At 43.8% G+C, this 27,299-nt stretch overlaps 2 protein-coding genes across 7 annotated transcripts in view; both read left to right on the top strand.

Annotated features, from left to right (window-relative positions):
• The window catches only part of KANSL1 (KAT8 regulatory NSL complex subunit 1), a 184,712-nt gene that overhangs the window by 146,142 nt on the left and 11,271 nt on the right, over positions 1-27,299 (top strand). For 3 of the 6 annotated variants that reach the window (XM_032791543.2, XM_032791546.2, XM_032791545.2), the window contains 7 exons: positions 7,103-7,204; positions 12,914-13,029; positions 15,933-16,128; positions 18,543-18,708; positions 24,404-24,589; positions 25,048-25,209; positions 25,502-25,653. In XM_032791543.2, the coding sequence (XP_032647434.1) occupies positions 7,103-7,204; positions 12,914-13,029; positions 15,933-16,128; positions 18,543-18,708; positions 24,404-24,589; positions 25,048-25,209; positions 25,502-25,653 (1,080 nt within the window). The remainder of the gene's footprint in view (positions 1-7,102; positions 7,205-12,913; positions 13,030-15,932; positions 16,129-18,542; positions 18,709-24,403; positions 24,590-25,047; positions 25,210-25,501; positions 25,654-27,299) is intronic. The other 3 variants (XM_075059655.1, XM_032791547.2, XM_075059656.1) reach the window with 1 other exon arrangement.
• SLC25A39 (solute carrier family 25 member 39) overlaps positions 26,632-27,299 on the top strand; it is a 154,164-nt gene continuing 153,496 nt past the window's right edge. Inside the window, exon 1 of the mRNA XM_075059699.1 lies at positions 26,632-26,663. Within this exon, the coding sequence (XP_074915800.1) occupies positions 26,647-26,663 (17 nt within the window). The 5' untranslated portion in view covers positions 26,632-26,646. The remainder of the gene's footprint in view (positions 26,664-27,299) is intronic.

Here is a 27,299-nt window from a genome sequence, read left to right as displayed (position 1 = left end):
GTCGTGGAACTGTGGACGCGTGCAAAGCTGTCCTCCATGTCCCTAGCTTCTCTTTGTTCATCGTTCTATTCCTAATTTTAGTTTTAATTATAGTTCACTTGTATAGATAGTTGTAGTTATGGTTCTAGTGTGAATAGTTAGGCGGTTCGGGGCTAGCCCTCTCCCGCGCCCGGCGCCGGGGCCATGCCTGTTCGCCGAGGTCAACCGTGCTCGACCGTAAAAAGCCGATGGCCCACAGCGATCCCACACGACGCCGTTGAATCCTGGGACATCGCACAATCTCCAAATGAAGTTCCGCATTTGCAAGGCTCAGACCGAGACCAATGGAGGCAGCGAGACCTAGTGCCTCAAGACGCCTCCTGATGAAGCGGCACTTACCCTGCGTCCTGTGCACCGAGTGCGTTCGCGCTCGGACCGGGCTGGAGTTGCTAGGGTAAAAGTCTTCTGATGAACGTGCACGAGCGGCGCGTACACCTACTGGAATGGATATGAGCAACACATCTCGAAGAACAACAGTTACAAAGGTGAGTAACCGTGTTTTCTCTTTTTGTAGTGGGCGTTGCAAGGTATTTACATGCCAGATGTGCTAAATATTCATATGCACCTTCGTGCTTTGGCCACCATTCCAAAGGGGACACTTCCTATGCTGCTGATGCTCGTTTAAAAAAAAAAAAGTATTAGTTAAATGTGTGACTGAACTGCTTGGAGGAGAATTGTATGTCCTCTGCTCTGTTTTACCTGCATTCTGCCATATATTTAATGTTATAGGAGTCTTGGATGATAACCCAGCATATGTTGGTTTTAAGAATACTTTCACAGCAGATTTCACAAAAGGCAAAGAAGGTACCAATGTGAGACTTCTAAAAATAGCTACAGCACTTGACTCAAGGTTTAAGAATCTAAATTGTCTTCTGAAATCTGAGCGGGAGGAGGTGTGGAGCTTGCTTTCAGAAGTCTTAAAAGAGCAACATTCAGATGCAGAAACTACACAAGAAAGAAATCTAACCTTCTGCTGGTGGCGTCTGACTCAGATGATGAAAATAACCATGCATCAGTCTGCTCTGTTTTGGATCGTTATTGAGCAGAACCTGTCATCAGCATGGACGCATGTCCTCTGAAATGGTGGTTGAAGCATGAAGGGACATATGAATCTTTAGCACATCTGACATGTAAATATCTTGCAATGCTGGCTACAACAGTGCCATGCTAAAGTGTGTTCTCACATTCAGGTGGCATTGTAAACAAGAAATGGGCAGCATTATCTCCTGCAAATTGTAACCAGACTTTTGTCTGAGCAATTGGTTGAAGTAGGACTGAGTGGACTTGTAGCCTCTAAAATTTTATGTTTTTTGAATGCAGTAATTTTTTTGTACATAATTCTACATTTGTAAGTTCAACTTTCATGATAGAGATTGCACTACAGTACTTGTATTAGATTAATTGAAAAATACTGTTTTGTTTTTTACAGTGCAAGTATTTGTAATAAAAAATAAATACAAAGTGAGCACAATACACTTTGCATTCTGTTGTAATTGAAATCAATTATTTGAAAATGTAGAAAATATCAAATATTTAAAAATGCTATTCTGTCATTGTTTAACAATGTGATTAATTGCGTGATAAAAATTTTTAATCGCTAGTTTACAGTTGGGTTCTCAAACTTCATTGCACTGCGTCCCCCTTTTAACAACAAAAATTACTACACGGCCCCAAGAGGGGAGACTGAAGCCAGAGCCCAAGGGCTTCAGCCTCAGGCAGTCGGCTTTGGCCTACGCAGTGGGGCTTGGGCTTCAACTCAGCTTTGGCTCCAGCCCTGGGTACCAGAAAGTCTAAGCCAGTCTTGGCAAACCCATTAAAATGGGGTCGCAACCTGTGTTCCCTGTAAGCTGTGCGCTTGGGCAGCTGCCCAGGAGAGATTCAAGTGCTGTGCAGTTGATTGGCAGAGCCATGCCCATCCAGCCAGCAACATGTGTTCAGGTGCCCCTCCCCCACTGCTGCTCTGCGGCGACATTGCTTGTGCAGCTGCTCCTGGGACCCTCTTGCTGGCTGGGCAGAGCCTGGTGGTGGAAAGGAGGATGCTGATGTCAGGGTCTCCTCCAGCCCCTGTACCCCATCTCCACAGAACAGGGTAGCAGAGACGGGGCTCAGGACTCGCAGCAGCTCTATGATTGAACAAGCCTTCCAGTGAGTGAGTGAGTGAGTGCCTTAAATAGACAGCGCATGTTTGGAGACTTTCCCAGCAATGCTCGCGCACACACTGTCTCTCCCCTGCCCATGTACCCCATCTCTGCAGAGTGGGGGAGGAGGGACATGGTTCAGGAGGGGGAGAGCATCTCTCAGAAACTTCCCCCGCAGCCAGCACACACCTAGGCTGTGTGTCACACACCTCCCAACACTTGTTGTTGTTACTTCTTCCTGCAATGCGCACATATCTCTGTAATTTTATTCTTTCAAAGTGTGTTGCTTTAATTTTTTGACTGCTCTGGGCATTTCATAATTTTTATTTCTCTTTTACACTTAAATTTAATTCTTTGAGTAATGAGTTCTAAAATACCTAACTTGTGCTGGCTGAGTAATTATCCCTACTGGTAACTTCTTAAAAACAATATAAAGTAGATAATTTTTTCACATCTTAGCTCATAGAGCCGATATATATCTAGGTTTTTTGTTTCTTCTGGTGGCGCACAGCTGCACATTATCTTAGTTCACATAACAAAATTTATTCCACACATGAGTGGGAAAAAATTAGAGGGAACATTGTTCATCACTAGGGTGACCAGACAGCAAATGTGAAAAAATTGGGATGAGGGTGGGAGGGGGAGCTATAGGCACCTATATAAGAGACAGCCCCAGATATCGGAACTGTCCCTATAAAATCTGGACATTGGGTCACCCTTGTCATGATCCACTTTGGGGTCCCAATCCAGTTTGAGAACCGTTGCACAGGAAGGCTAAGCTGTTCCACAGCTTATTGTCTTTGCTGATGAGCCATTGGCAGTGTCTATCTTTACCATTGTTGTACCTGAAAGGCTACCTGTGGGTGTTTTTTTTTTCCAGAGTAAGCACATTTGAAATACAGATCCGTAGTCAATATTCATAACTTCGGATACAAAAATGATATATGCATATAAATAGATAATCATTCAGCAAATCATAGTTTTTCCAGTGACACCTTACATGATTCATCTTATATAAATTTCATCATAATAAAACAACTATGGAGAATATGGGCTGCAGTGTCACATCTTCATTTTGGACATATTGTGTCTGCTTCTTATGTTTGGGAGAATAAATATGCTTATGAAGTAAATTGCATAATGTCTGTCTTCATTTCATAAAGCCTTCTCGGGCATCTCTCACATTGCTAGGTTTTTTAAGTTAGAGAAAATGACAACACCCTGAGCAGGCTGCTCTTGTCCTGCTTCTCCCCCCTCCCTCCCAGCGCTTGCATCGCCATGCAGCTGATTTGCGTAAGCCTGGGGGACGGGGGAGGAATGCGGCATGCTTGGGGAAGAGGCGGGGCCAAGGTGGGGATTTGGGGAAGGACCCAAGGGGGCGGAGTCAGGGCGAGGCCAGTGGCACCAGCCCCCTCCACTTGTGCACTGGGGTGCAAAATATCGGGGACAGATTGCCTCCAGACTGAACATCAGTTGGGACGCAGGACAAACAAGTAAATATCGGGACAGTCCTGATAAAATTGGGACATCTGGTCACCGTAACTGTGATAGCAGTTAATGATCTTATCCCTACCTATTATTACAAAGAAGAGTAAATCATTGATGCTTGAAAAAGTAAAATAAAACACCCAACTATCTAAAGGAAGGGTGCCATTCTGATAGTGTGATAAATTACATAGGGTGTTGATGAGAAAAATCTAGCCAATTCCACAGTCCAATTCAAGATAATAGTGCCTGAGAGAGAACTTAAGGTAGGAATTGGTAATAAATATCCTATATGGAAACTTAAAAAAATATATATACTTTCAGAGTTTTAAATGAAGATTTTTAAAACATCAATCTTTATTTTAAAATAAAAGGCTTCCTCTCCCCTGCATTCCACATGGTGAGCTGCATTCTTAAAGCTTTTGTATATTAGTCAGAGAAGCTCAGTCTGACAACAGTACAATGGCAGGTTCAACTAAGACACTATTCAGGTACTGAGAATGAAATGACTGACTTGCAATTTAAAAAAAAAAAAAAAAAAAAAAAATCAATTACTGTTAGTAAGTATCCAAAGTGCTAGACCTGATCATTGCAGTTTTCTTAGACCCCACAGAACAGTTAGGCTCATCCACTCGTTTTCTTACTCAGGATGAACTGAAGATAGTAAAGCCCTTTGTAACTCTGACTTTTCCTGCCTCCTCACTCTTGCTTTCCCTGAGCAAAACAGAGGGCATACAAATCCATGAGTGCCAGGAGAAGATGATGACTTCCCTTGGATTTCCAACACACCATTCTTCAGTGCCAGTCTCTCTGTTGCTAGGTCCATGCCAGTTTTCCTCTACCTGATCTACCTCCCTGCTGCTGGTTCCCAACCTTGGGTGGGTTTGGAACTGGTTACAAAAGGTGATGGGTCACTTTGGGTAGATCAGACTTTAGGGCAGCTGGGAGAAGAACCACAGCAGTACTTAATCGTTTCCAGAATTCCGGAAGCCAGTATCTCCTCATCCCTTCTCAGCCCAACACCCTCCTGTGTACCTGGAAAACCATAGAAATTTAATAAATTAATATCCACCCTGGACATTGGGTAGTTTCCTTAGGGGTAATAAGGAAGGAGAGAGATGGAAGAATAGAGGCAGCCAGGACTGCTCATCAGAAACCATCTACCCCTTTCATTTAAACATGCTTATCTCATTACATGATTTTTACCTAAATTAATTACAAGGTTATGGGTGGCCACCATGATTTTCTGGAAACCCAGTGGACTGCTGTTTTAGATCTGATGTTAGGCTCTCAGAAAGGCTCAAATATGGGATCAGTGCCATCGATACAGCTCAGATGCAGTTGTTGCTACACTAAATGTCCGTGCAAGGGCTTGTGGCGCGCTCTGGGAGGATGCAGGTGTTGGCACAGGATCCAGGAGTGCAGGGAGGAAGGAATGATGGCAGTGAAGTTCGGGCCTGAGTTTTGGTGTGGAAAAGTGCAGCTAGGATAAGTGTGCAGTTTAAAAAAATAAATAACTTAGCAATAATAAGGGGCCATGTTCATGGCCACAGAGTTATTCTCTGGACTTTGGGGCATTTTTGCTCTTCCCTGGCCTTAATAGCCTTGTCTTGTCCCTGGAAAACTAGAGTTCTGATTGCTTGTGTGGCAACACATAGTGTAGCCTCTGGGGCCTTCAAGTGGCTGATCCATATCCGGTATCTTCATTCCAAGTAGCCCTGCCTGTGTCCTAGGGAAGGACCAGTCACCTCCACAACCAGAGATGACCATTGTCCTAATTTGCCTTCACCTCGTCGTATATTTATGCCGTTAAGGCTCTCCATGTACTCCCACCACCCTCACAAGCTTTATTGTCGTCCTGTTCTCATTATTGCTGTTCCTTCACTAGTTATCCTTTTGTTTCCAGTTTCTTTTTCTTGTTGTCACCTTTAAGTTCTGTTTACCTGGGGGGAGGGGGTGTGGCACATATAGGAGCCAATATTGTCCTTGTGCCCGACCTCTCACCTTCCCCCTCTTGCTTCCCAGTTAGGTCTTACCAAAAGATTTCCTCCTCTTCTCTCCCCTCTCCTCGTGAATGTTAAATAGGTCATCTTTGTCAGCTCCTAATGCACGTACAGCCATGATGAATTATTAGCATCTTCTAAGCATAGAGGCAGAGTAGTTCTGGCCTTTGATTTAAGCTCCAAGTGGTATGGGCCTGTCCTGGAGTAGGTGACTTCTAGGTACTCTTCTGGCTCTGTCAGTCTGTTTCTTCACTTCAGCAGGTGGGTATTGTAGTTTTAAGAACGCTTGATAGAAATCTTGTAGGTGTTTGTCTCTGTCTGGGGGATCGGAGCAAATGTGGTTGTATCTTAGAGCTTGACTGTAGACAATGGATTGTGTGGTGTGTCCTGGATGAAAGCTGGAAGCATGTAGGTAAGTATAGTGGTCGGTTGGTTTCTGGTATAGGGTGGTGTTTATGTGACCATCGCTTATTAACACTGTAGTGTCCAGGAAGTGGATCTCTTGTGTGCACTGGTCCAGGCTGAGATGGATGATGGGATGGAAATTGTAGAAATCTTGGTGGAATTCCTCAAGGGCTTCTTTTCCATGGGTCCAGATGATGATGTCATCGATGCATTGCAAGTAGAGTAGGGGCATCAGGGGACAAGAGCTGAGGAAGCGGTGTTCTAAGTCAGCCATAAAAATATTGTCATACTGTTGGGGCCATGTGGGTACCCATAGCAGTACTGTTGACTTGAAGGTATATATTGTCCCCAAATGTGAAATAGTTGCGGGTGAGGACAAAGTTCAGCCACCAGGTTTGCTGTGACATTATTGGGGATACTGTTCCTGATGGCTTGTAGTCCATCTTTATATAGAATGTTGGTGAGAGGGCTTCTAATATCATTGTTTCTTTCCTGTATTGATCTCTGAGAATGCATGATCCATGGTGAAAATCTGCTCTGAGCTTCTTGTTAGTTGTGGGGTTTTTAGCCAGGGTTTATTGCCTTTGCATTGGCACAGTTGTGACTTTGCCCTCCCCTTTGTCTTGCTGTGATAGAGGATCCACTTCATATTCTTTATTACAAGAAGCAATTCTCTTTTCCACTCTGTTCAAATGTTCTCTTTGTATTTGCTCACATACAGCTAGCTGACTCCTCATATATGCAGTGCATCAGAGAGGAGGGGGCAGCATTCAGCAGTCTTGCCTGAGAGGGAGCTAATTGTATGCTATGGATGAGTCAAAGCCATGGGATCTTCACTAGTTTAACTTAAATGACATGAAAATCTAGGCAGCAGGGATTCTGTCTGGCATCCTGTTTGAGTGATGCTTTGGACACACAAACTTGCTGTGGTAGTTTAGGTTTCTGGAGTGTGAAGGAGGGGAAGAGACATGAGACTGAAGAAATCCATCCACCATGCTACAGTAGTAATTCTTACATTTTTCTTTCCTCTAGGGGCTGATAGTCCTTGGTGAAGCATCATCCCCAGATACCCCAGATGATGTATCCCATCCCCTTAGTGCCGAAGTTAAGCTGGAGCCTGGGACTGACAGACTGGTAAGTGCCAAAGATGGAGAGAAACACAACCAGATACTACAGAAACATGTCTGCAAGTACTGGTCCATGTTGGTTTGGGCGTGTGTTCTGGAAGACAGATCCTTAGACCGTGGTGTCTGGAAGCCCTTTAAGGCATGGTGCACAGTTTGGTGAAATGAGGCCTCTTAGTGGGGCTTATTGGAGAATTTATGGCTGTGAGGAGGGGTTTTTCAGGGGGTCTGGGTTTAACAGATATGCTGACTTGGACATGTTTTTAGAACAGGGCTCCCCTGAGAGACCCTTGTAATAAACATTAACATTTATATAGTAGTTTACAAGTGAAAAGCACTCTAAAGACATGAACTTATTCTATCAACCTTCTTCCCTCTAGCAAAAATGTCTTGGTCACACACCCAGAGATGGAGAGGCACAAAACTAGTGAACTAGAAAAAGTGGCTATTAATTTGTGCTTCAGTTTCACTACCCACAAAATGGGAATAAATGATGTTATGAGATCTATGGATGGGAAGTATATCAAGAGCTTAATATCTATTAATATAGAAATGAGGCCATAGAGACTACAGGTTTCATCATGCAGTGCAGGCTGGCCGAGTTTGCTCCTGTTATCATTTATGGAAATACTTTCCTTATTAAAGATGAGGTTTTGCAAACTGCTGTACAGTACTGTGAGCTACACTTGGACTGACCTCCTCTAGCTCCTCATACTGGTGGTGACCATAGAGCACCTGCTGATATGGTCTGGTAAGTTTCAAACTGGAGCAAAATTTAGGGGCACCCAAGGAATACGTGAATTTTGCCACTTGTTCCAGTTGGTGAGAGTTGCTATCTATGTGGCTCCAAAATAGTTAATTTATTTTAACTTATAAATTCACAGAAGAGATGAATATTTCTGCCTGCATGAGGCAGTTGGTTTTAAGCAACCATAGTTTAGAGAGCTCCTTCTGTGGGGTGAGTATTAAATAAAACCAATGTTTTCTTGTTGCCACAGCTTTTGGGAATTTGGCTCCCAAAATAAACAACTTCCAGTTATTTTGACTTCTTGTTTCGAAAGCTTCTAGTGTTAATAAATAGGTGAAATAAGAAGAATCCAGCTTGAGAAATTTATTATTTTTTATTTAAAGTTATTTCCTTTGTATATTTTGGCATATTATGTTGCCAGTTTGCATTTTAATGGTTACAGAGGTTTGTCATTTTAACTCTGTGCCTGCTGTCATTAAATAATTGTTTGACACGAGGGTATAATTGCCCACAGAGTGAAAATTTAAATTGCTAAAAATCTAAAAACTTTAAAATAACAATTGATGTAATCTGTCAAATATTTTTTAAAAAAATCTAATTTGCCAAGCCTACATATAATGGACAACAATACTAAATTACCGACAGGCTGATCTATAACGCACAGGTGGTGCTACAGGTAACTTGTACTAGATTTCCTTGAGACAGGGATTCAAATACGTTTGTTAGGGGTCTCTTGTTAGTCCTTGAATGACGGTTCACCTCATCATAAAACTTACTACATAATTTGTTACAGTTAACAGGATTTGCTTAGGACCAGAATAGCAGGGTATTGGGGTACACGAGCTGAGCAGTGTGAGGATATAGGACTGGAATAACAGAAAATGCTTTAGATCATGCCACAAGTACTCCTGTTCTTTTTGCGGATACAGACTAACACGGCTGCTACTCTGAATCCTTAGATCATGCAGTGGCTTGCTCTGACCAGTGATTATTTACTGTCTTTCATGACTGCCTAGTAAATAGGTGGGGAACAGACATAGATTAGAATAGAATTCTGTGATCGCTCTGTGTTTACTTGAGAGAATCAGTCAGTGCCAGATTGAAGACTGAGATAAACAGTTAAGTTTAACAGTAGTAGGAAGGCTTCATTTTGTTCTAGTTTAAGTCAGGAATTTTGACTGAGAATATGCCAATGCCAGTTTTGTTTTCCTTTTGGAAAGCCAAACTTAGGTGCCCATGCTGACCCTATGAAGGAGCTCCCCATAAACATCCGCGGGCTGACAAGGCCACCTCATTATCTTCCTTCAGGTCCTTAAAACTCTCTTCTGCTGTGATGTCTCGTTAGTTAGGTGGTGTGCTGGTACCTCTGAATCATTCTGGTTGTAATCCTCTCACTGTTCCCTTGTTTCACTGTTTCTCAGTTTTGTATCCACTTGTCTCTTTTTACTTGGAATGTAAGTTCTTCAGGACAGTCATCAATTTTTGTTTGTTTGCCCAGTGTTAGCACAATGGGGCCCTGATCCTTGGTTGGGCCTCTTGCATGCTACAGCAGTAAAAATAGCTGCGAAGAAATAAGGAAGCTTGCGCTGAGATTACTGTTTGCATAAAACAGGCGTGTGGTCATGGCTGGAAGCCTACACCTTAAAGTCTGCTGTTCTGGAGGGCTCTTACCTGGCAGTAAAAATACTCATCCGTATCACTTTCATGGAGGGGCCTCATCTGAAGTTGTCTTATCACACCCACTCAGCTCTTTTGTGCAATCCTCTACCAGCCTCCTACCTTTTGTTTAGTTCTGGCTGCCTGGCTGTTGGAGATAATGCTGAGGGCGTCAGCCACAGGAAATGTGGCCTTTAGGCACCAAGCAGTTATGCTCCCCCTGCAGGATTATTCATGTGCTTAATTACACTTGTTACAGAGAGGGTGGGGTGGTGAGTCAGGAAGAGGCTTGGCTTGCACAGAGCTAGAGAACAAGTCTAGAGCACATTCCTGTTGCACTGGAACTCTTATCAGAAGAGCAGCTGTATCTGGCGCCCCTCCTCAGCGTCCTTTTTCAGATACACTGTAGCTATTCTGTTCACCCTAGGGCCCAGAGATCTGCATTAGTATCTCTGCACCCTGAGCGCAGCATGGAATACCATCCTCTTTGGCTGTGCCCGTTTCCTTGCTGAAGAGATGGTGTATAAAAGTGGGCAGGAGAGTGGATCCATCACCAGTCATTCCTAAGTGTCTGAGTCTCTTCTTTCATTCAAAGTCATCTCCTCTGGCCAATGTGTGGGGCTCCAGGATGTCCCAGTTGATGTGATCACACAACACACCTCATTCCACTGGTCAACATGTCCTGACACTGAGTAGGATGTGTGGAATGTTGCCTGATAATCCCTAGGAGAAATTCATTATACTGGCAGCGGAAGGGGACGTTTTCACACAAGACCTAGAAATTCCTTCTGTTAACTTCCACGTCAGGATTGAAAATGCACTGTCTGAAAATATGAATGATGCGAAATCCTGAAGTAGTACCAGCTAAGCCCTTGATGGTCTGCAGGATAGTGTTAGGACCTGAAGACAATTGTAGAGAGGAAATTGTTCCACCCCATGTCTCGCCAGCCCTTCTAGCTAGTTCAGACATTTGGGAGTATGTCAACATTGCATCTGGAAGTGAGCCTCCCAGCCTGGATCCACAGACTTGTGTTGGTGTGGTTCATGCACTAAAAATAGCTGTGGAGACATTGCTTTGACATTGGCGCTCAGGCTCTCAAGCCTGAGGGAGTGAGGAATGGGCTTTGGAGCCTGAGCCGCAATATCTACACAGCTCTTTTTAGTGCATTAGTTGCAAGCCCCGCTAACACCAGTCTGTCTACCTGGGCTGCTCTCAGATGCAGTGTAGACATACTCTTAATGTGAACGATCCCTCCTTGCCAGCAGAAGGAGATAGTACATGAAGACTTTGGTGATGCATTTGCTGCAGTGAAGGGCTTTGTACCCAGCAGAGGGGAAGCATCAGAAGCTTGTTCGGCTGAGAGGAGTGATCGAAACAAAGAGATTAGAGTAGGTCTGCGATCTACAAGGATATATAGGAATGAAATATTAATGTAGTCTCTGCAGCACCGTGTGAGACCCCAGTGGCTTGCAAACTCTCAGTGCCAAATGCAAAGAGTTGGCCTTTGTAGGGGTTACAATATGGCTGACTCTTGCAGTGGTGCCAGCACTGGCAAGTGTCCATGTTTCCAGATTTTCATACCTGAAATGGGCCATTCCTAGTGGTGGTAGAGCAGCAAGAGATTAAAAAACAGACTAGGAAAGGCTACAAACCAGTTGCAATGTTAAGAAGACTAGATACCCACAGCTGCAGTGAATGTCCATCATCTATAGCCCTAACAGAGCAGATTTCTCTTTTCCCCCTCTCCCCATTGCAAATACACGAATATGTGATTAATGCAACCTTAAGTACGGATTACTAGAGAATTGTTCCTGCTTTTTAGACGCTTCTCCTCCTCCTGGGTTCCCAGCTGCTCCAGGGTCTCCAGCCCACTTTTTCTGATCTGTGTTCAGACAACTTTGTTAGTTCCGCTTCCTCCCAAACTAGGCTCCTTGGAACAACACTGCCTCTGTGCCTAGAGTGCAGAGCCGGCTGCTATTGCTACCTCCATTCCACTCCCCTTATGTGCCATACATGGAGAGAATCCATTCCACAATCTAAATTACCTTTATCCTGGTGTAAGCAAATCAACAAAGAACAGAGTCTCCATTCAAGGGCTCAGTTTGTGTGACTTTATGCCTGGCTAGCAGAAGGTCTGAGTGAAATGGCAGCCTGTTGCTGTGCTCTCAAAGAGAGCCAGAAACGTCAGGGTGCAGCGCACACTCTTTTTTTCCTCCCCTTAGTCTAAAGGAGCAATCCCATCCCCTGGCTCATGGAACATTCCCTCCTGGACCCCACCCTAACTCCCCCCTTCTCATCCCACGCCCCCATCTTCAGTTCACCCTTTCCCTTGCTGGAAATGAATGGACAAGCTGCACAGAAGTTCAGAGAGAGCTGTTCTGAGTTTCCAGGGGGATTTCAATGGAGATTCTGCCTCAGAGTTCATGGGCTTACAAAAACAGACTTTAGGAGATTCAGGAAGAGGGGCCAGATGAGCATGGGGAAAATAGGTCATCTCCTCCCAAAAGGAAATTCCTCCTGATACCTTCAGGTGGATTTCTCAGCCTATTACTGGGGATCTTCAGGGTATCATGGGCTGGCTGCTTTTTATCCTGTTTGGACTGCGCTTAGAAAGATGGTGTGTGCTAACACGTTTAAAATGCTAGTACACACAAGGCATTTGTAGTAGCTGTAGTGGGACAACCTTCCAGCATGTGTAAAACCCAACTGCGTTATGTGCGTTAAGAGTTTAAAGTGTTTAACAATATGTTTGGGGCTGAATTTACAAAGGGGTTTAGGTGCCTAACAATACAGATACCTTTTGTGTGTTTGGTCCTTTTACCTTTAACGTAGAAGGGGCCTCGCGGTGATTCTGGCAGCTCACCTGATCTAAAGCCACTGAACTTCCAATGGTTTGCAGATCGCTGGAGTGTGAAGGTAGTTTGTACAAGTGGTCATTACACTACGGTGAGGCATAATGTTAAAATTTTCCTAATAGGACCTTATCATTTCTTGGTTTGCTTTGCTCCTGGCCACTAAGGCAGTCTTTGCATGCCTGCAGCTACCTGAGAAGACTGGAAATCCTTTTGGTTTTGCACACTGGGAACTGCGGATGAGCAGCTCTGGCAGAGGAGGAAAACCTTGCAAAATCCTCCTCCTCAGTCTCAATTCTGTGTTGTGGCATGTGCTGGTTTGTGAAGCCTCCTGGAATTGAAGTTCTGTGTGGAAGTCCATTGTTGTGGTCTTTGTTGGTGGTGCAGAGGTAGGGATGAGGGAAATTTACATGGCTATGTGAGAAACCTTTATCTATTGTGTCCTTTCTTTTCCCTCTGCAGGGTGCATCCATTTCCCAGCCAGTAGTGAATCTTGGTACATCTGCTGGAAATACTGCAGAATCCCTTCTCTCCAAACCCTGTGGAGCACTGAGACCTGTCAATGGAGTTATTAACACGTAAGATGCTTTTATGGGCTGCCTGGGGGGGAGTTTATGCCTCCAGTGATGCTGGCGGTATTCCATTACGAACTAGGCCTGAGCCACTCTAAAATTTGTAACTGAGTTAAACCTTTTTCAGGCGTGGTTATAGCCTCTCATGGGTATGATATTGCTTGAGTCCCACATCTAACCTGATTACAGTTGCACTCAGAAACAATGCGTTAGACAGACGGAAGTGTAGTTAGGCATAACACTGTTCTCAGAAAAATAATCTTTCCCTGCCTTGAACTGTGCAACAAATATGATGTAAAACACAGTCCCGGCAAAACTGTTTAACAGGTTTTTTTGAACACTGTTGCATCTTCTGTGCTTCAAGCAATTGCATACAAGGTCTTAGTTAAACTTCAGATACATCCTACATTAGCGCTGTTGTCATTAAGAGAACATAGCAGGATTTAATGTTAGGTGAAAGTAAACACTGGAAACTTGTCTACACTAGAGAATTTTAATATTTCAAGCACTATTGGAAATCTCTGCCATGCATGCAGTATTCACACATGCTTGGAGTTGTTCATAGATGTTTCCAGCACCATTGCCTTTGTTTTTATATTGATACACTGTAGATAGAAAGTGCTAGTGTTTCAATTGCATTAGTGCAACTGATTATCCCAGCACAGTAACAAAATACCTTGATATGTCTGCAGTTAGCTCTGTCATCAAAGCTCTACGTTTGAGAGCAGTGTATTTCACTTATAAAACTTAAGCATTGTATTCTAATGAGGAGAGAACTTTCTGGCCAGTGGATGGGGTGTTGTGTTGGAATTAAGATAAGTGCTATGTGTGGACATGGTATTCTGTATGCATCTAAAACAGGAAGGTTAATGTCAGCATTGCACCATTTCAGTCACACTGGTGAAGATTGCAGTGGTACAATTCTGTAGTGGAGACCAGATTTGGGGTTCATATCTAGATTCTGAGCGTCCGTTCCAATGAATTTTTCTCAACCTGGTACCCAGTGGCATTGAGGCCCAATTCAGATAATCTACCAATATCTCAAGAGATTCAGGACTGGAATTTCAGGGGATCCTGCATGCCAGGATTGAGGGACTCATTGATAGAGCAGTGGAGTTGGATAGAATGAAATATCCTGGTGGAATTGTGTGTAATTCTCACCATTGATTTTAGTTAGTACTCTTTGCTCTGCCCTTTCCTAACACCATTTTTTTTGTTTGTTTTTTGTTTTTTTTTAACTTGGAAGGTGATAGGAGGAAAAGAAAAGAGAAAAGTGTCTGTTTAAATATAGGGCTGTCAATTAATCGCAGTTTACTCACACGATTAACTCAAAAAAAATTAACTGTGATTAAGCGCAGTATTGAAATTTTATTAAATATTTTGTATGTTTTTCTACGTTTTCATATATATTCTGTGGTGTAACTGAAATCGGTGTATATTTTTATTACAAATATTTGCACTGTAAAGTAAGCAAAATAGTGTTGTTTCAGTTCACCTTACAAATGTAGACTTTTTTCGTTTGTTACATAACTGTGCTCAAAAACTAAACAATGTAAAACTTCAGAGCCTACAAGTCCACTCAGTCCTACTTCGTGTTCAGCCCTCTTCTTATTTACAATGTCACTAGAAAGTAAGAAAAGGCATTTGCATGGCACTTTTGTCACCGACATTCCAAGGTATTTACGTGCCAGATAAGCTAAACATTCGTATGCCCCTTCATGCTTCAAGCACCATTCCAGAGGACATGCTTGCATGCTGCTGATGATTGCTAAAAAGAAAAAAAAATTGAGTTAAATGTGTGACTGAACTCCTTGGGGGAGAATTGTATATCCCCTGCTCTTTTACCCATATTCTACCATATATTTCATATTATAGCAGTCTCGGATGAAGACCGAGCACATGGTTTTCATTTTAAGAACACTTCCACTGCAAATTTCACAAACCGCAAAGAGGGTACCAATGTGAGATTTCTGAAGATAGCTACAGCACTGGACCCAAGGTTTCAGAATCTGAATTGCCTTCCAGAATCTTTGTGGAGCATGCTTTCAGAAGTCTTTCAAGAGCGACACTCCAATGTGGAAATTACAGAACCTGAACCACCAAAAAAGAAAATCAACCTTCTGCTGATGGCATCTGACTCAGATAATGAAAATGAGCATGCATCGGTCCACACTGCTTTGGATTGTTATTGAGCAGAACTCCTCATCAGCATGGACGTATGTCCCTGGGAATGGTGGTTGAAACATGAAGGACATGAATCTTTAGCGCATCTGGCATGTAAATATCTTGCAACGACTACAACAGTGCCATGAGAACACCTGTTCTCACTTTCAGGTGACATTGTAAACAAGAAGTGGGCAGCATTATCTCCTGCAAATGTAAACAAACTCGTTTGTCTGAGCAATTGGCTGAACAAGTAGGAGGACTGAGTGGACTTGCAGGCTCTAAAATTGTACGTAGTTTTATTTTTGAATGAAGGTTTTTTGTACGTAATTCTACATTTGTAAGTTCAGCTTTCACGGTAAAGAGATTGCACTACAGTACTTGTATTAGGTGAATTGAAAAATACTATTTCTTGTGGGGTTTTTTACTGTGCAAATAATTGTAATAAAAAATAAATATAAAGTGAGCACTGTACACTTTGTATTCTGTGTTGTAATTGAAATCAATATATTTGAAAATGTAGAAAACATCTGAAAACATTTAAATAAATGGTATTCTGTTGTTTAACAGGGCAATTAATTACAATTACTTTTTTTAATCGCTTGACAACCCTATTAAAATACTTCAATTTTGCCACCTGAAGTGGAGGTCAGAATTGTGAACCAAGTTAGGATTTTTAGGTAGCATCTATTCACTGCACAGTTCAAATGAATAAAAATGTTTAAATCTCTTCTGCTCTTGGACAGTCTTCAGTCTGGCTTGGCTGAACATTCTCAGGGAGATGGCACAGATGTTGAGGAGCTGTTGCATAAAAAGCAGCGGTTGAACATGGTCTCTTCTCCTTCTGATGGAACCTGTGTAGCAGCTCGCACCCGCCCAATACTAAGTTGCAAGAAGCGACGGCTCGTTCGACCTAGCAACATCATACCCCTTTCCAAAAAGGTCAGTGTGTACTGGTGTCGTCTTGCTTATCTTTATTTGATGTGGGGTCTGTTGGCGGGAAGTGTGTGTGACCCTAGAGAGAACAGTAGTTAGTGGTGTACTTCCACCACTGTAAAAACAAAGATGAAATAGTCCCTTAGTCCCCNCCCCCCCCCATGTACAAGTATTTGTTGCTTTTATGAAGGTTGATCTAAGACATTTAAAAAAAAAAATTAGCAGAAGACATTGAGGCTCTAGGCTGTTGCAGATGCTATAGGGAAATCATACAACCTTTCTGTTAATTTATTGTGATAATTGCAACTCTTGTGTCAGGGAAGAGGAAATGATAATTACTTGGGGAGGAATCTTACCATGAGCACCTTTTATTAAACATTAGCTGAAACTTTAAAAAGCCAGAGGCAGATACCCAACATGGAAAATTTCAATCCAAACTATTAGACGTTTGGTAAAGTTATAAGCAATTTAAAATGGAAAGTGTCAGGCAACCTTAATTATAGGCATTGTTACCTGCTTCCTAAAAGTTGTGCCATAGCTAACTTTTTTTTTTTAATGATGTAATCTTCTGGGTAAGTAAAATGGAAAGGAATCTTGTAAAGCAGTATCACCATCTGCATGTTCCTGTGGTCCTCGCAAACCACTCCAACTTGAGTATAAAGGTCTGTATTAACAGTGGAGGTAAGGGGATCTCTCTCTGGGGGTTCAATCTTGCCGGAAGTTTCATTGGATTCTGTGTTGCTCTCCTGATTAAAGAACCATTACTCAGACAGGACAAACCATTCTCACTGCTGCTAAGTAAAACAGGTTTCAAGCCAAACCGCATTATCTTATGGTTACAAGTCCAGTGAGCTGTGGGGGAGCGGACGTCTCGGGGTACTAGAATTTCGAGAACTAGTTCAGTTAGGTGCAACCTTCTTGAGCAAAAAGGGCATGTTTCAGTTGTTAGCGCAATCAGATTAGCTTAACACAAGTGTAAATGGAGATTTGTCATCCACTTGTGAGTATTTCTAGAGGGTTCTGCAAAGATCTCTTCTTGGCCCAATGCTATTCAATACCTTTATCAGTGGTTTGAAAGAAAATAATAAAATCATTGCTGGTAAAACTTGCAGATGATTGAAATTGAAGTGATAAATGTTGATAGGGACATGTTAGGTATACAGAGTAATCTGGTTCACTTGGGGAGGTGGGTTCATTTTAATTACATGAGTTTTAATACAGCCAAATGCAAGGACACACCTTTCAGAACAACGAACGTAGGCCATGCTTACAAGATGGGAGACTGTGCCCTTATATGTAGTGACATTGAAAGGAACTTAAGGGTCATAGTAGATAACCAGTTCAACGTGAGCTGCTAGTGCAGTAGCTAAGAGTCTTAATTCGACCCTTGAACGTATGTATCTGTTGAATGTCAAATAGAAGTGAGGAAGGGGAGGGGTTACATCTGTGTACAGCATTAGTGAGCTCATTGTTTGAATACTGTTTGGTGCTCGGGTCCATATTTGAAAAGTGATGCTGAAAAATTGGAAGAGGTTTAGGAATGAGCTACAAGGATGATTCACAGTTGGAAAACATGCCTTATAGTGAGAGAGTTAAAAAGCTCAATCTCTTTAGCTTATTTAAGAGAGGGTTCAGAGATGACTTGATCACTGCCCATAGGTATCTATGTGGGAAGGAACAAGCTGCATATTTTTAAGAGGGGTTAACCAACAATTGGAACAATACCAAGGGGATGTGGTAGATTCTCCATTACTTGAACTCGGATTCAAGACTGGGTATCTTTCTAAAATGTATGGCGTAACTCTCACTGAAATTATAGGCTTGATTCAGATCTTTCAGATGAGAGGTTGTGTGACCTTTGTTATGCAGGGGGTCAAACTAGGTGATCATAGCGATCTCTTGTGGCCTTAACATCTGTAAATTGAAATGCCCAGCATAACTGAACTAACATGATTGAAAACATCCCTTTTCTTTGTCAAGACTTACCTCTAAGTGTCAACTGCTGGCACAGCCATTTCTCATGCTCGTCTTGTCTAGGCTAGAAAGAAAGGTGCTTTTCCCCCATAGAGTTAGCTGAATTGAGCTATCTTAAGTTGATTGAAAACCTCCTTAAACTGTCTACAGTGATGTCAAATATCTTTAGCCAATTTTAGCTGATTGATTTATTGCTAAAAGTGTTAAACTGTATCTTATATTGGTGTTCAGTAGGATTTTTGATTGTTAAAACTTGATTTAGGGTTGGGGGAAATGCCTTTTTTCCTAATCTCGAGAAGACCAGTGGCTCTTATTTGATGTAAAAAGGATGTCGCCTCCAGGATTTTTCAGCAAATTGCCTAAGAGTTGCATGTGGAATGAGTGAGTGTAGACAGATCAGCCTCTTTGAGCTGAGTATATTGAATTTTTTTTTTTCCTTGGTCTAGGTTCATCGTAACAGCACGGTGCGATGTAGCTGTGATGTGAACCCATTGTGTGCCATCTGTGGCACTCGAAGCTCCATATCTCCGGAAATCCAGTATGAAGCCCCTTTGCTGGAGCGCCTCTCCCAGCTGGACTCCTGTATTCACCCTGTTCTATCATTCCCAGATGGTAAGCACAGCCACTTAATGAAACACACAGTGAAGTTGTGAGGTATAGGGAGAGAAATACCAAAGGGTGTAAAACGAATAATAGAGCCTGGGTAACTTTGGTGCTGCCATAATCCAGCTGCTTGTGGACCCGCCCACTCTGCTCTGCTGCAGAACTTAAGATATTCGTCACTTTCCATAGAAAGTGGGAATGTGCTAGGTACGTCCATTGGAATGAAGTATGTGCAGCTGTCAGTGGCTTATGGGGGATGGCACTCACCAGAGTGGAAAGCTGAAAGGAAAGCAGTATATATTGAATCCACACTGCAGTGAGCATGCACCTGTATACTCAGTCCTTGGGAGAACATTGCCTTGGAGCCTGGCTTTGTGGGAATAGAGCGCAAAGCACACAAAGTTTGGTGATTGGGAGCCTTCCATCAGAGTTTGAGCATTATACTGACCATAGTTTGTAAACCAGTTGGGGGATGTATTTGAGTTTGACCATTGATATAAAAAGAAGAGACTGTCTTAGTTAAAAGAAGTCTCTTCTATCGACGCCAGCAGCAAATCTGTGATACAGTGTGAATTTGAGGTTAGTGTACAGTCAGGTAATAAGAGGCTATAACTCCCATTACAGAATTTCTTGTATGCTACGAGTCTATATTCTGTGGTCTCTCCATTAGTGGCATATCCCTTAGACAATAAATGGACTTCGGGGGATTACACGAATGCATTGACATATTTCCAGATTCAGTTTAGGGGAGTTTTGTGTCAGAGTGGGATGGTTTGGTAATGGTTTCCAGATCCCTTTTGCCTCTTAAGCTGTCAGTTAAAAATCAGTCTGGTTTGTGGTGACCAAAAGCTGTTGCTGTCTATACATCAATGACCCCATCACATAAACATATCACCACAGGTGATACAAACTGCCTCCCTAGGTGGCCCTCTCAGCAGAGACACCCAGGAGTGAATAGGTCATATCAGCTGAACTATTCCATCACTAGAAGGTGTCTCTCTAGAACAGGTCTGAGACATGTTGGCTTGTGGCGCTCTGGGGGAAGCTTACACTACAGCTTCCCATGCTGATCCTGCTCTGTGAATAGAGAGCTTCACTTCAAGGCTCTCAGTCCGGGTTGACTATGTGGTTAAGTTGCTGGACTATAACTCTGATCTGGGTTCAGTTCCTGGCTTACCAGCTGGCTCTGTTTGTGACCTTGGGCAAGTCACTGAATCTCTGTGGGAGTCAGTTCCCCTATCTATAAAATGGGGGTAGTAAAGTGAGGACAGCAATTGAGCATTTTTCACAAGCACTAAAGTCACAAATAGGAAGAGAGAGTTAGAGGATTACAGAAAGGGCAGAAAGTCTTGTAACTGAAGCCTTTTTATGTATTTATGGGTGCTAAGATGAAAGTAACTTAAGTTTCATGCTTCAGGGCGTAAACATGTTGTTGCAGGAATCATGAAGGAATTTCTTCCCTCATCTACTGTATTGCACAGTAGGCCAGATACTTCAGAAGAAGGTGAAAAAACTATTATGTATCAGTCATCTGCCTCAGCTAGACACCAAGAGTCGGATGCAGTTCAGTAAATCTCATATTTATAGGGTTGACCTGAACCAGCTAACTTTTTTTTTAAACATGACTTGTCCTGTCTACACTAGGTGCAGAGTCTTGTTTAAAACTGTGCTCAAGCATGTTTACTAACACATTTAAAACATGAGCATTTGTCTTAATTTAGATTTCCCTCAGTGCTCAGATACATGTGACCGCCTTTGATTACGCCCGAGACTGGCTTTTTAATCCTTTCAAAACCTGAAAGAAGGTGGGCTGTTTGGGGCAGGGAAATCTGATTAATATTCTGGGTGTCTGCATCACAGTTTCCCAGCTGAGAGAGAAGTTTCAGGGTCACAGAATTAAGACGAGTGTCATCAACCAGATTAGCGGTTCATTCTCTCTCTCTCTCTCTCTCAAATTTTCACTGTGCCCCCCATCAAAAATATGATAAAGCCCTCCTGAATTGGCTGCATAGATATGGTACTTTTGCATACATAAGGTTTGGAGGAGCTTGTGAAGATGGAACTTTTTGTCAATATCTGAACTTGAACTGGCTGTGTCTTTCAAGCTCTCATTTTGAGTCCAGCTCTCTTTGGCACCTTTTAACACCATGGCACCCAGAGCTGGGCTTCTCTGGCATAGTGTGCCGGTCTGCACTGCCAGGCACCTCAGGAGGAGGAGGATCCTGTTACACTTTTGGTAAGCGGTCATATGTGGTGGGTTTTAACCCATTACAGTGCTGCTTCATAGGTGCTTTGTCCTTTCAATTTCTCTGGTTCATTTAATTTCAGTCTGGGAATTTTTAGATGATGTAATAACCTTGGTAACAAGGATGTTAACTTGGGTTTAAAAATGCACAGTGTGATTGCCATCTGCTGGTCCCAGAGAGACCTGCAGGCTTGAGTTCAGTGAAAGAGAAAGTGTGTAGTATAGATTGAAATATGATTGCAGTGCAACCAGCAGGAAGCCCTGTTAAATCAAATACTTTCTGTAGGAGCAGATCAGTTTTTAAAAATTGAAGTAAATTTCCAAGCCTTGGGATAAATTGTGGAATGATCTGCAGAAGGGAGAGATGAGTGAAGAGAGTACATGTTGTTGTGCCCATGAAAGCAAATCAGTTTCGTAAATGCACAATCCAGCCTTCTTGGCTACCTATTTAAGACTGCTTTTATTCCTCGTGGCTTTGCATGGAGCGTGCTTCTGCTAACTCATTTATTCTCCAGCGTCAGTGATGGCAGGACAGCTGCCATCACATCATTATTTCCCTGGCTAAACCAGAAGCTTTAACTGTCAGGTTATTTGAACACCACTTTAGCAGCTTTTCTCTGGAACCCAAGCTCCTGCTATTAATAACAAACTCCAGCCCACACCCTGCTGCCAGTTGGCTCTGTTCTGCTGTCCAGTCTACCCATGCACCCTGTGTATGCCCTTGCCCTTGGGTCAGATTGGCAGCTTCTGCTTGGGCTACCATGCCAGCTCATAGAGGGTGATGGGAATTCTTATGGGGGTTCAAGCAGAGGCCTCTGAGATTTAAGCCCTGCTTGAAATCTCCTCCCTTCCAATTAGACACTGTCTGAAATAATTAATCTATGGAATATAGAGATTTCAAACAGATGGTCAGTCCTGTAAGCAGGGCTTTGGAGCTGTGCTCCGGCTCTGCTCCAGCTCCAGGCAAAAACCTGCAGCTCCACTGCTCTGGAGCTGCTCCACGCTCCAGCTCCAGGCTCCACTCCAGAGCCCTCCTTGTAGGGGTTAGGAAGGGGGCTCAGCTCTGATCTTAGCTGCTTCATCAAAGGCACTATAAAAATGCTGTGTGTCCTTGAGATCTGAGAAAGGAATGTGGACCCTTCCTGCTCTCATGTCAGTATTGTGGTGGCTCCTCTCTGGGCCTCAATATTTGAACTTTCAGTTGTGGTGATGAGGTTAGTCCCTGAGACAACGAGGTACCTAGCAGTAGCTGTTTGCTTTTTGATGGAAGCAAGGTGCAGGTGTTCTGCCACTGATACAGCAGGATTCTAGATGGATGAGACACACACAATGTATGTTACGTAGTCCCTAGTGGCCTTGGATGTAAGCTGCTTTCTTCATGGTTAACACCAAGTTGCTGCCTTATAGACAACTCTTTTCTGTTCAGGCTGAGGCTTTTCCTGCTGCTCTGTGAGAGATGAAAGAAACCCTGATAACTGGTGGCCCACAGGCAGAAGACAACAGACATGTCATGCAGAATGTTCTGCTACCAGGTGTCATAATTTTTGGCAACCATTGAGAAGAGGGAAGTTGGGTCACCTAGGATCCCAAGGCCAGAGCCTGGTAGTGACTTTTTCTGTTAGCCAGAGAGGGGCAGCTGTGATCTCTTAATAAGCCTTACTTGCCTGTGCAAGTAAAATGTGGTATAATGTCATCAGTGTTGCCCTCAATGGTGGCTTCTGCTAATTCAGACTGTCTCCTGAAGAGCTACATTGGTGACTTTCATGGGAGGAGAAGGTTGTGAGAAAGGGAGAGCAGCCTGCAATATGTATCGGATTGGGCCATGGACTTATGCCAGGACTGTGTGTGTAAATAGTTGTGGGGCAGGAGTTTTAAGTTGAGACTGCATGTGTATAGGCATGGATGCACAGGTGTGTATACACATTGAGGGGTGGGGTGGAATGTATGTGCTGGAAATGGGCTTGGAGTGTACTTGCACATTTGTGTACCCATGGGCTTGTGGAACGACAGTAGATGGATAAGTAATTACTGCCTCCATTTCAGAAAGATGGGGAGGGGGTGTGGGGATGATATCAGTGGTTTACCAGAATATAATCTGGATGAGAGAGACAGCTGTGCCCCAAGCCACATAAGAAATTGCTGCTTGTCATTGGGGCAACATTTGAGGGATGGATACCATGTGTTGATGGCTTATGCCCACCTTTTGCCAGAATGATGTGCCTGGGCTATGTTCTACTAGATCCTCACAGCTGTCCTGAGCTGCTTGAGTTGCAGCAATGGCCTGCAATACTGTCCCTCAATTAGGACTGACCAGGAACAGGTGACTTTTCCTCCAAATGTAGAGGCCATGGTGGTCATCCATGCCTTTGCACCTCCAACATAGATGAGCGCAGTGAGTGTTGCTTTGCACGGTCCTTGAAATCCATCTGGTTCACAGGGTTGCTCTTGCTCTTGAAGTAGGTAGCTGATCCACACAACTAATGCCTATGTTGAAGACATTGCTGTGTATCTTGTCCTGGCAGATAAGCTATCTCATTGTAAAATGCTCCCTGGAGAACAGCATCAGGATATTTTTAACCTCCAAGTGCCTCTTTGGAAGGTGCTCTCTCCGGTAACTTACTACATTGATCGATCATCTGGATAGCACATAAAACTGATCCATATTATTTGGTTGACTTGTTTTGGGTCTGCGTTTTCTCTGTGTTGAACTGCTAGTTTAGGAGAGCCATGGTAGCTCTCATTGTTGGTGGCTTATAGAATTAAAGTGGCTGGCTACCCTGGTGACAATCAATACATGAAATGACTTTCCCAAGTGAGTTCCTTTTTAGGTCTTTGTCCTTGACTGAGGACAAAGGGGGGAGGGATAGCTCAGTGGTTTGAGCATGGGCCTGCTAAACCCAGGGTTGTGAGTTCAATCCTTGAGGGGGCCATTTGGGGATTGGTCCTGCTTTGAGCAGGGGGTTGGACTAGATGATCTCCTGAGGTCCATTCCAACCCTAATAATCTATGATTGAAAAGGATGTGTCCCTTCTTATGTCTTGATCCGGAACTGAGAATGTAAATCACATCTTCCACTTCCTGCCCTTCCCACTGTAAGTTTTGGTGTGCTGTTGCTGCTATGTTCCAGCTTCTTGGCAGGCAAAGGACGATGGGCTGGTGAGACTGAATGCAGAAAGGCATTGGACCCCTGTCCTGTCCTGGTGGGATAGGCAGGTGCCTGGTCCCCTTCCTTGTCTTGGATAGAAGAATGTGCTAAACTCTCAAAGAGATTGAAACTGGAGGCACTGTCTCCCAAAATCACAACCTCCCCTTGAGCGTGAGGGTGGAGTCAACAGCCTGGAATCGTAGTTCAGAATAGATGTATTGTGGTCTCTCCTGGGTGGTAGCACAGGGAGAGGATTATACTATTGCATTTTGAATTCTAGCATGACGTGGTTGTTGCGTTGTACTTGTCTGCAGATGTGCCGACGAGCCTGCACTTCCAGAATATGCTGAAATCCCAGTGGCAGAGCAAGCCCTATGAGAAAATCAAACCTCCTAAAAAGCTCTCACTCAAGCATAGAGCCTCCGTGTCGGCCAGTAGCCTGTCTGACCCTGCTCGCAAGGACCGGCACAAACTGGTCAACTCCTTCTTCACTGCAGCCAGTAAGTATCCCCTTTTTTCTCAAACAAGTACAGGGTGTCTGCCTGTAAACTCTCAGCTAATCCTGCTAATGGTGCTGAATGTCCTAAACAAGTGCAGTGAAGAAGAAAAGTGTGTACGATCACCCTTTTCAGGGCGAGCTGTAGACTGGGCGTGTGGCGATTTATATTGCAAGACCTGGATGGAGATGAGGTGTGTGCAGGCACAAACCAAATTGGGCCAAAATGTCATAGGTGCTGCTCCCTGTGCAATCTGTGACTTCCTGGTCAGTGTTTTCCTGGCATGGGCAGAAATAAAGAGATTCACTGCTCCACCTGCATCTCCCCCAGTGTCTGGTGGTGCTGGAGCCCTGACCCATCCGGATCTCCGGTGTTGGCTGTGTCTGGGTGTATCTCCTGCGCTAACAGAAAGCGAGGGGAAAGCGGACGTTTCATAGCTCTCTTTCTGTTCCCCTCCTCAGAGTACTCACATCACAAAATCCAACCAGACAAGGCACACAGGCAGCCCTTAGACGATCTAATAGCTGTGTCCAAGGCCCAGAGAGCGCCAGAGCGCTCACTTATCCTGCCTCCTGCACATGACAAAAAGCAATTGTGGGACTCCTCACCTGAGAGACGCGAAGGTAGGCTCCCACAGCTAGGCCTCACGGGGGGAGCTTGGGCTTTGTGCATTCCCATCCTCTTTCCCCTTGGCGAAGGGGAGTGTGCTGCTTCTGGGAATAAAGGAGCAGGTGTCACCACTGCAGCTATCCCCTGTGTGCTCTAACAGCTTATTCCCCCAGGGCTTGTAAAGCTGGCAACTGTGGTCAGAGGAAGCTTCTACTTCATGCACAACGGACCTCGATGGTCAGTCTGAAGCACGTGGCATAACCTTTTTAGCTAATGTCATTGTCCGTTTTTCTCCTTCTAATGTAGTGTTAAAGCATCACACGGATGTCGGAGGCCCAAGCTACCTGTCAGCAACTCCAGCCTCTATGCCCCACAGCCCCATAGTGCGGCAGCTGTCCACATCCTCTGAAAGTTCTACTCCTGCCAGCACAAGTTCACAGGGCACCTCTAGCATGTCTGTAAGTATCTGATCAGGGCATGGTCATGCATCTGGAGGAGTTGATGAGCTCCCATCCTGCTCTGGAGGTTGCTTGGTTCTCAGCAATCCAGGTTTCCCTTTACTCTGGATAGAAAGAACAGTTCAGGTATTAGTGTCTGAATTTACTGAGCGGTTCGGTTCCCAGTGCCGGAGCTGAGTGTCAGCCATAGATTAACAGTATTGCTGGTTACTAGTGAATTCTAGGATTTTAAAAGCAAATTATAATTTGAGTAAGATTCTCAGATTGACCCTGGTTGGTTGATCCTCCTCAGCTGGTGGAGTAATTAGATTTTTCAATATTCTCAATGCTTCATTCTGCCAAATAATTGTAATGTCTTGTGTAGGTTGAGCTTCCACTTTAATCCAAGTCCCAGTCTTTGCCAATCTTTGAGAGAGCCTGGTGATGTCCATGATTAAATTTGATGGGAAGGAGGCACGTAGCTGGGTGTCAGTGTGCTGATATCAGCAAAATGCTTCCACTTACAATGCTCTTTCATCTGTAGATCTCAAACTGCTTTACAAAGGTGGGCCAGCATTATTTCCATTTTTTACAGGTAGGGAGACTTAAGTGGAGAGATGAAGAGGCTTGATCAGCTTCACACAGGGAATCACTAGCAGAGACAGGCATCTCAGGTTTCCTCTTTCCTTGTGCCCAGTCAGATAGACCACAGCAGCCCCTGAAGTCCCTATCTCCTTGTGATCGCCTTCAGTTTTGCAAAATATTGAAGTGGTAGCAGAATATGGCCCGTTGGGGATTTCACATTAGCCATTGAAGAGGAGAGGAACCTTCAGCCAGCACTAACTGCTGGAGTAGCTTGAATGGAAAGATTAGAACCATGTGATACCATCCATTCTCAGATCCTGACGTCATATTGACCTCATGCTGAACAGTATTGAGTTCTGCTGAACTGTTGAGCAACATCCACAAGGACAGCTGTCCTCTGTCCATTTCTGTAATTAGCATCTTTGGTGCATGACTGGAAATGGGCCCCGGAACTTGAGAATGAGGTGTTGGAATTGGCCTTTCCTTCACTGCCTCAGGTTATCATGCCCAGACAGGGAATGTTCTAGAACAGATGATGATAGAAGTGGATGGGTAGGGTTCTGTGGCCTGCTTTGTGCAGGAGGTCAGACTAGATGATCATATTGGTCCCTTCTGACCTATGAGTCTGAGTCTATGACTAGCAAAACATTTAGCATCTATGGTTAACCTTTTTAACAGAGACCTGAATCAAGTTTGTTTGACCCAATTTGTGTGATTGGTGCCAGCAGCTTGCCTCTCCAAGTGAGGCAGTAACAACCCTCTCCAAATAAAGATCCCAAGCATTTGTTGCAAACTTCCACCAGCTAGGGCATGTAGAGGCCTCGGATGGAATGGACCGCTTGTAGTACTGCTGGGACAGAGCTAGTTGCTTTGGGTTTATAAAGCATTCTACCAGCCGGAATAGTTTGCATGGTTAGAATGTGGTAGATGCTTTGGAATTGGAGAAGAGAGAGATTTACAACTGTGTCCTAGTGGCATAGAAACTCCTTGTGTTATCAGTGATTGATTCCTTGCTCACCTCAGCCATTAACATTGCCTGTCTCTTCTCTCCATTTGTCACCGAATGTTGATAAAGCCACGTT

This window comes from Chelonoidis abingdonii, chromosome 21, assembly GCF_003597395.2.
Source record: "Chelonoidis abingdonii isolate Lonesome George chromosome 21, CheloAbing_2.0, whole genome shotgun sequence".
In the NCBI taxonomy this organism is placed as follows: domain Eukaryota; kingdom Metazoa; phylum Chordata; order Testudines; family Testudinidae; genus Chelonoidis; species Chelonoidis abingdonii.
The sequence above is the reverse complement of the archived record's forward strand: the minus strand, read 5'-3'. Positions and strand labels throughout refer to the sequence as shown.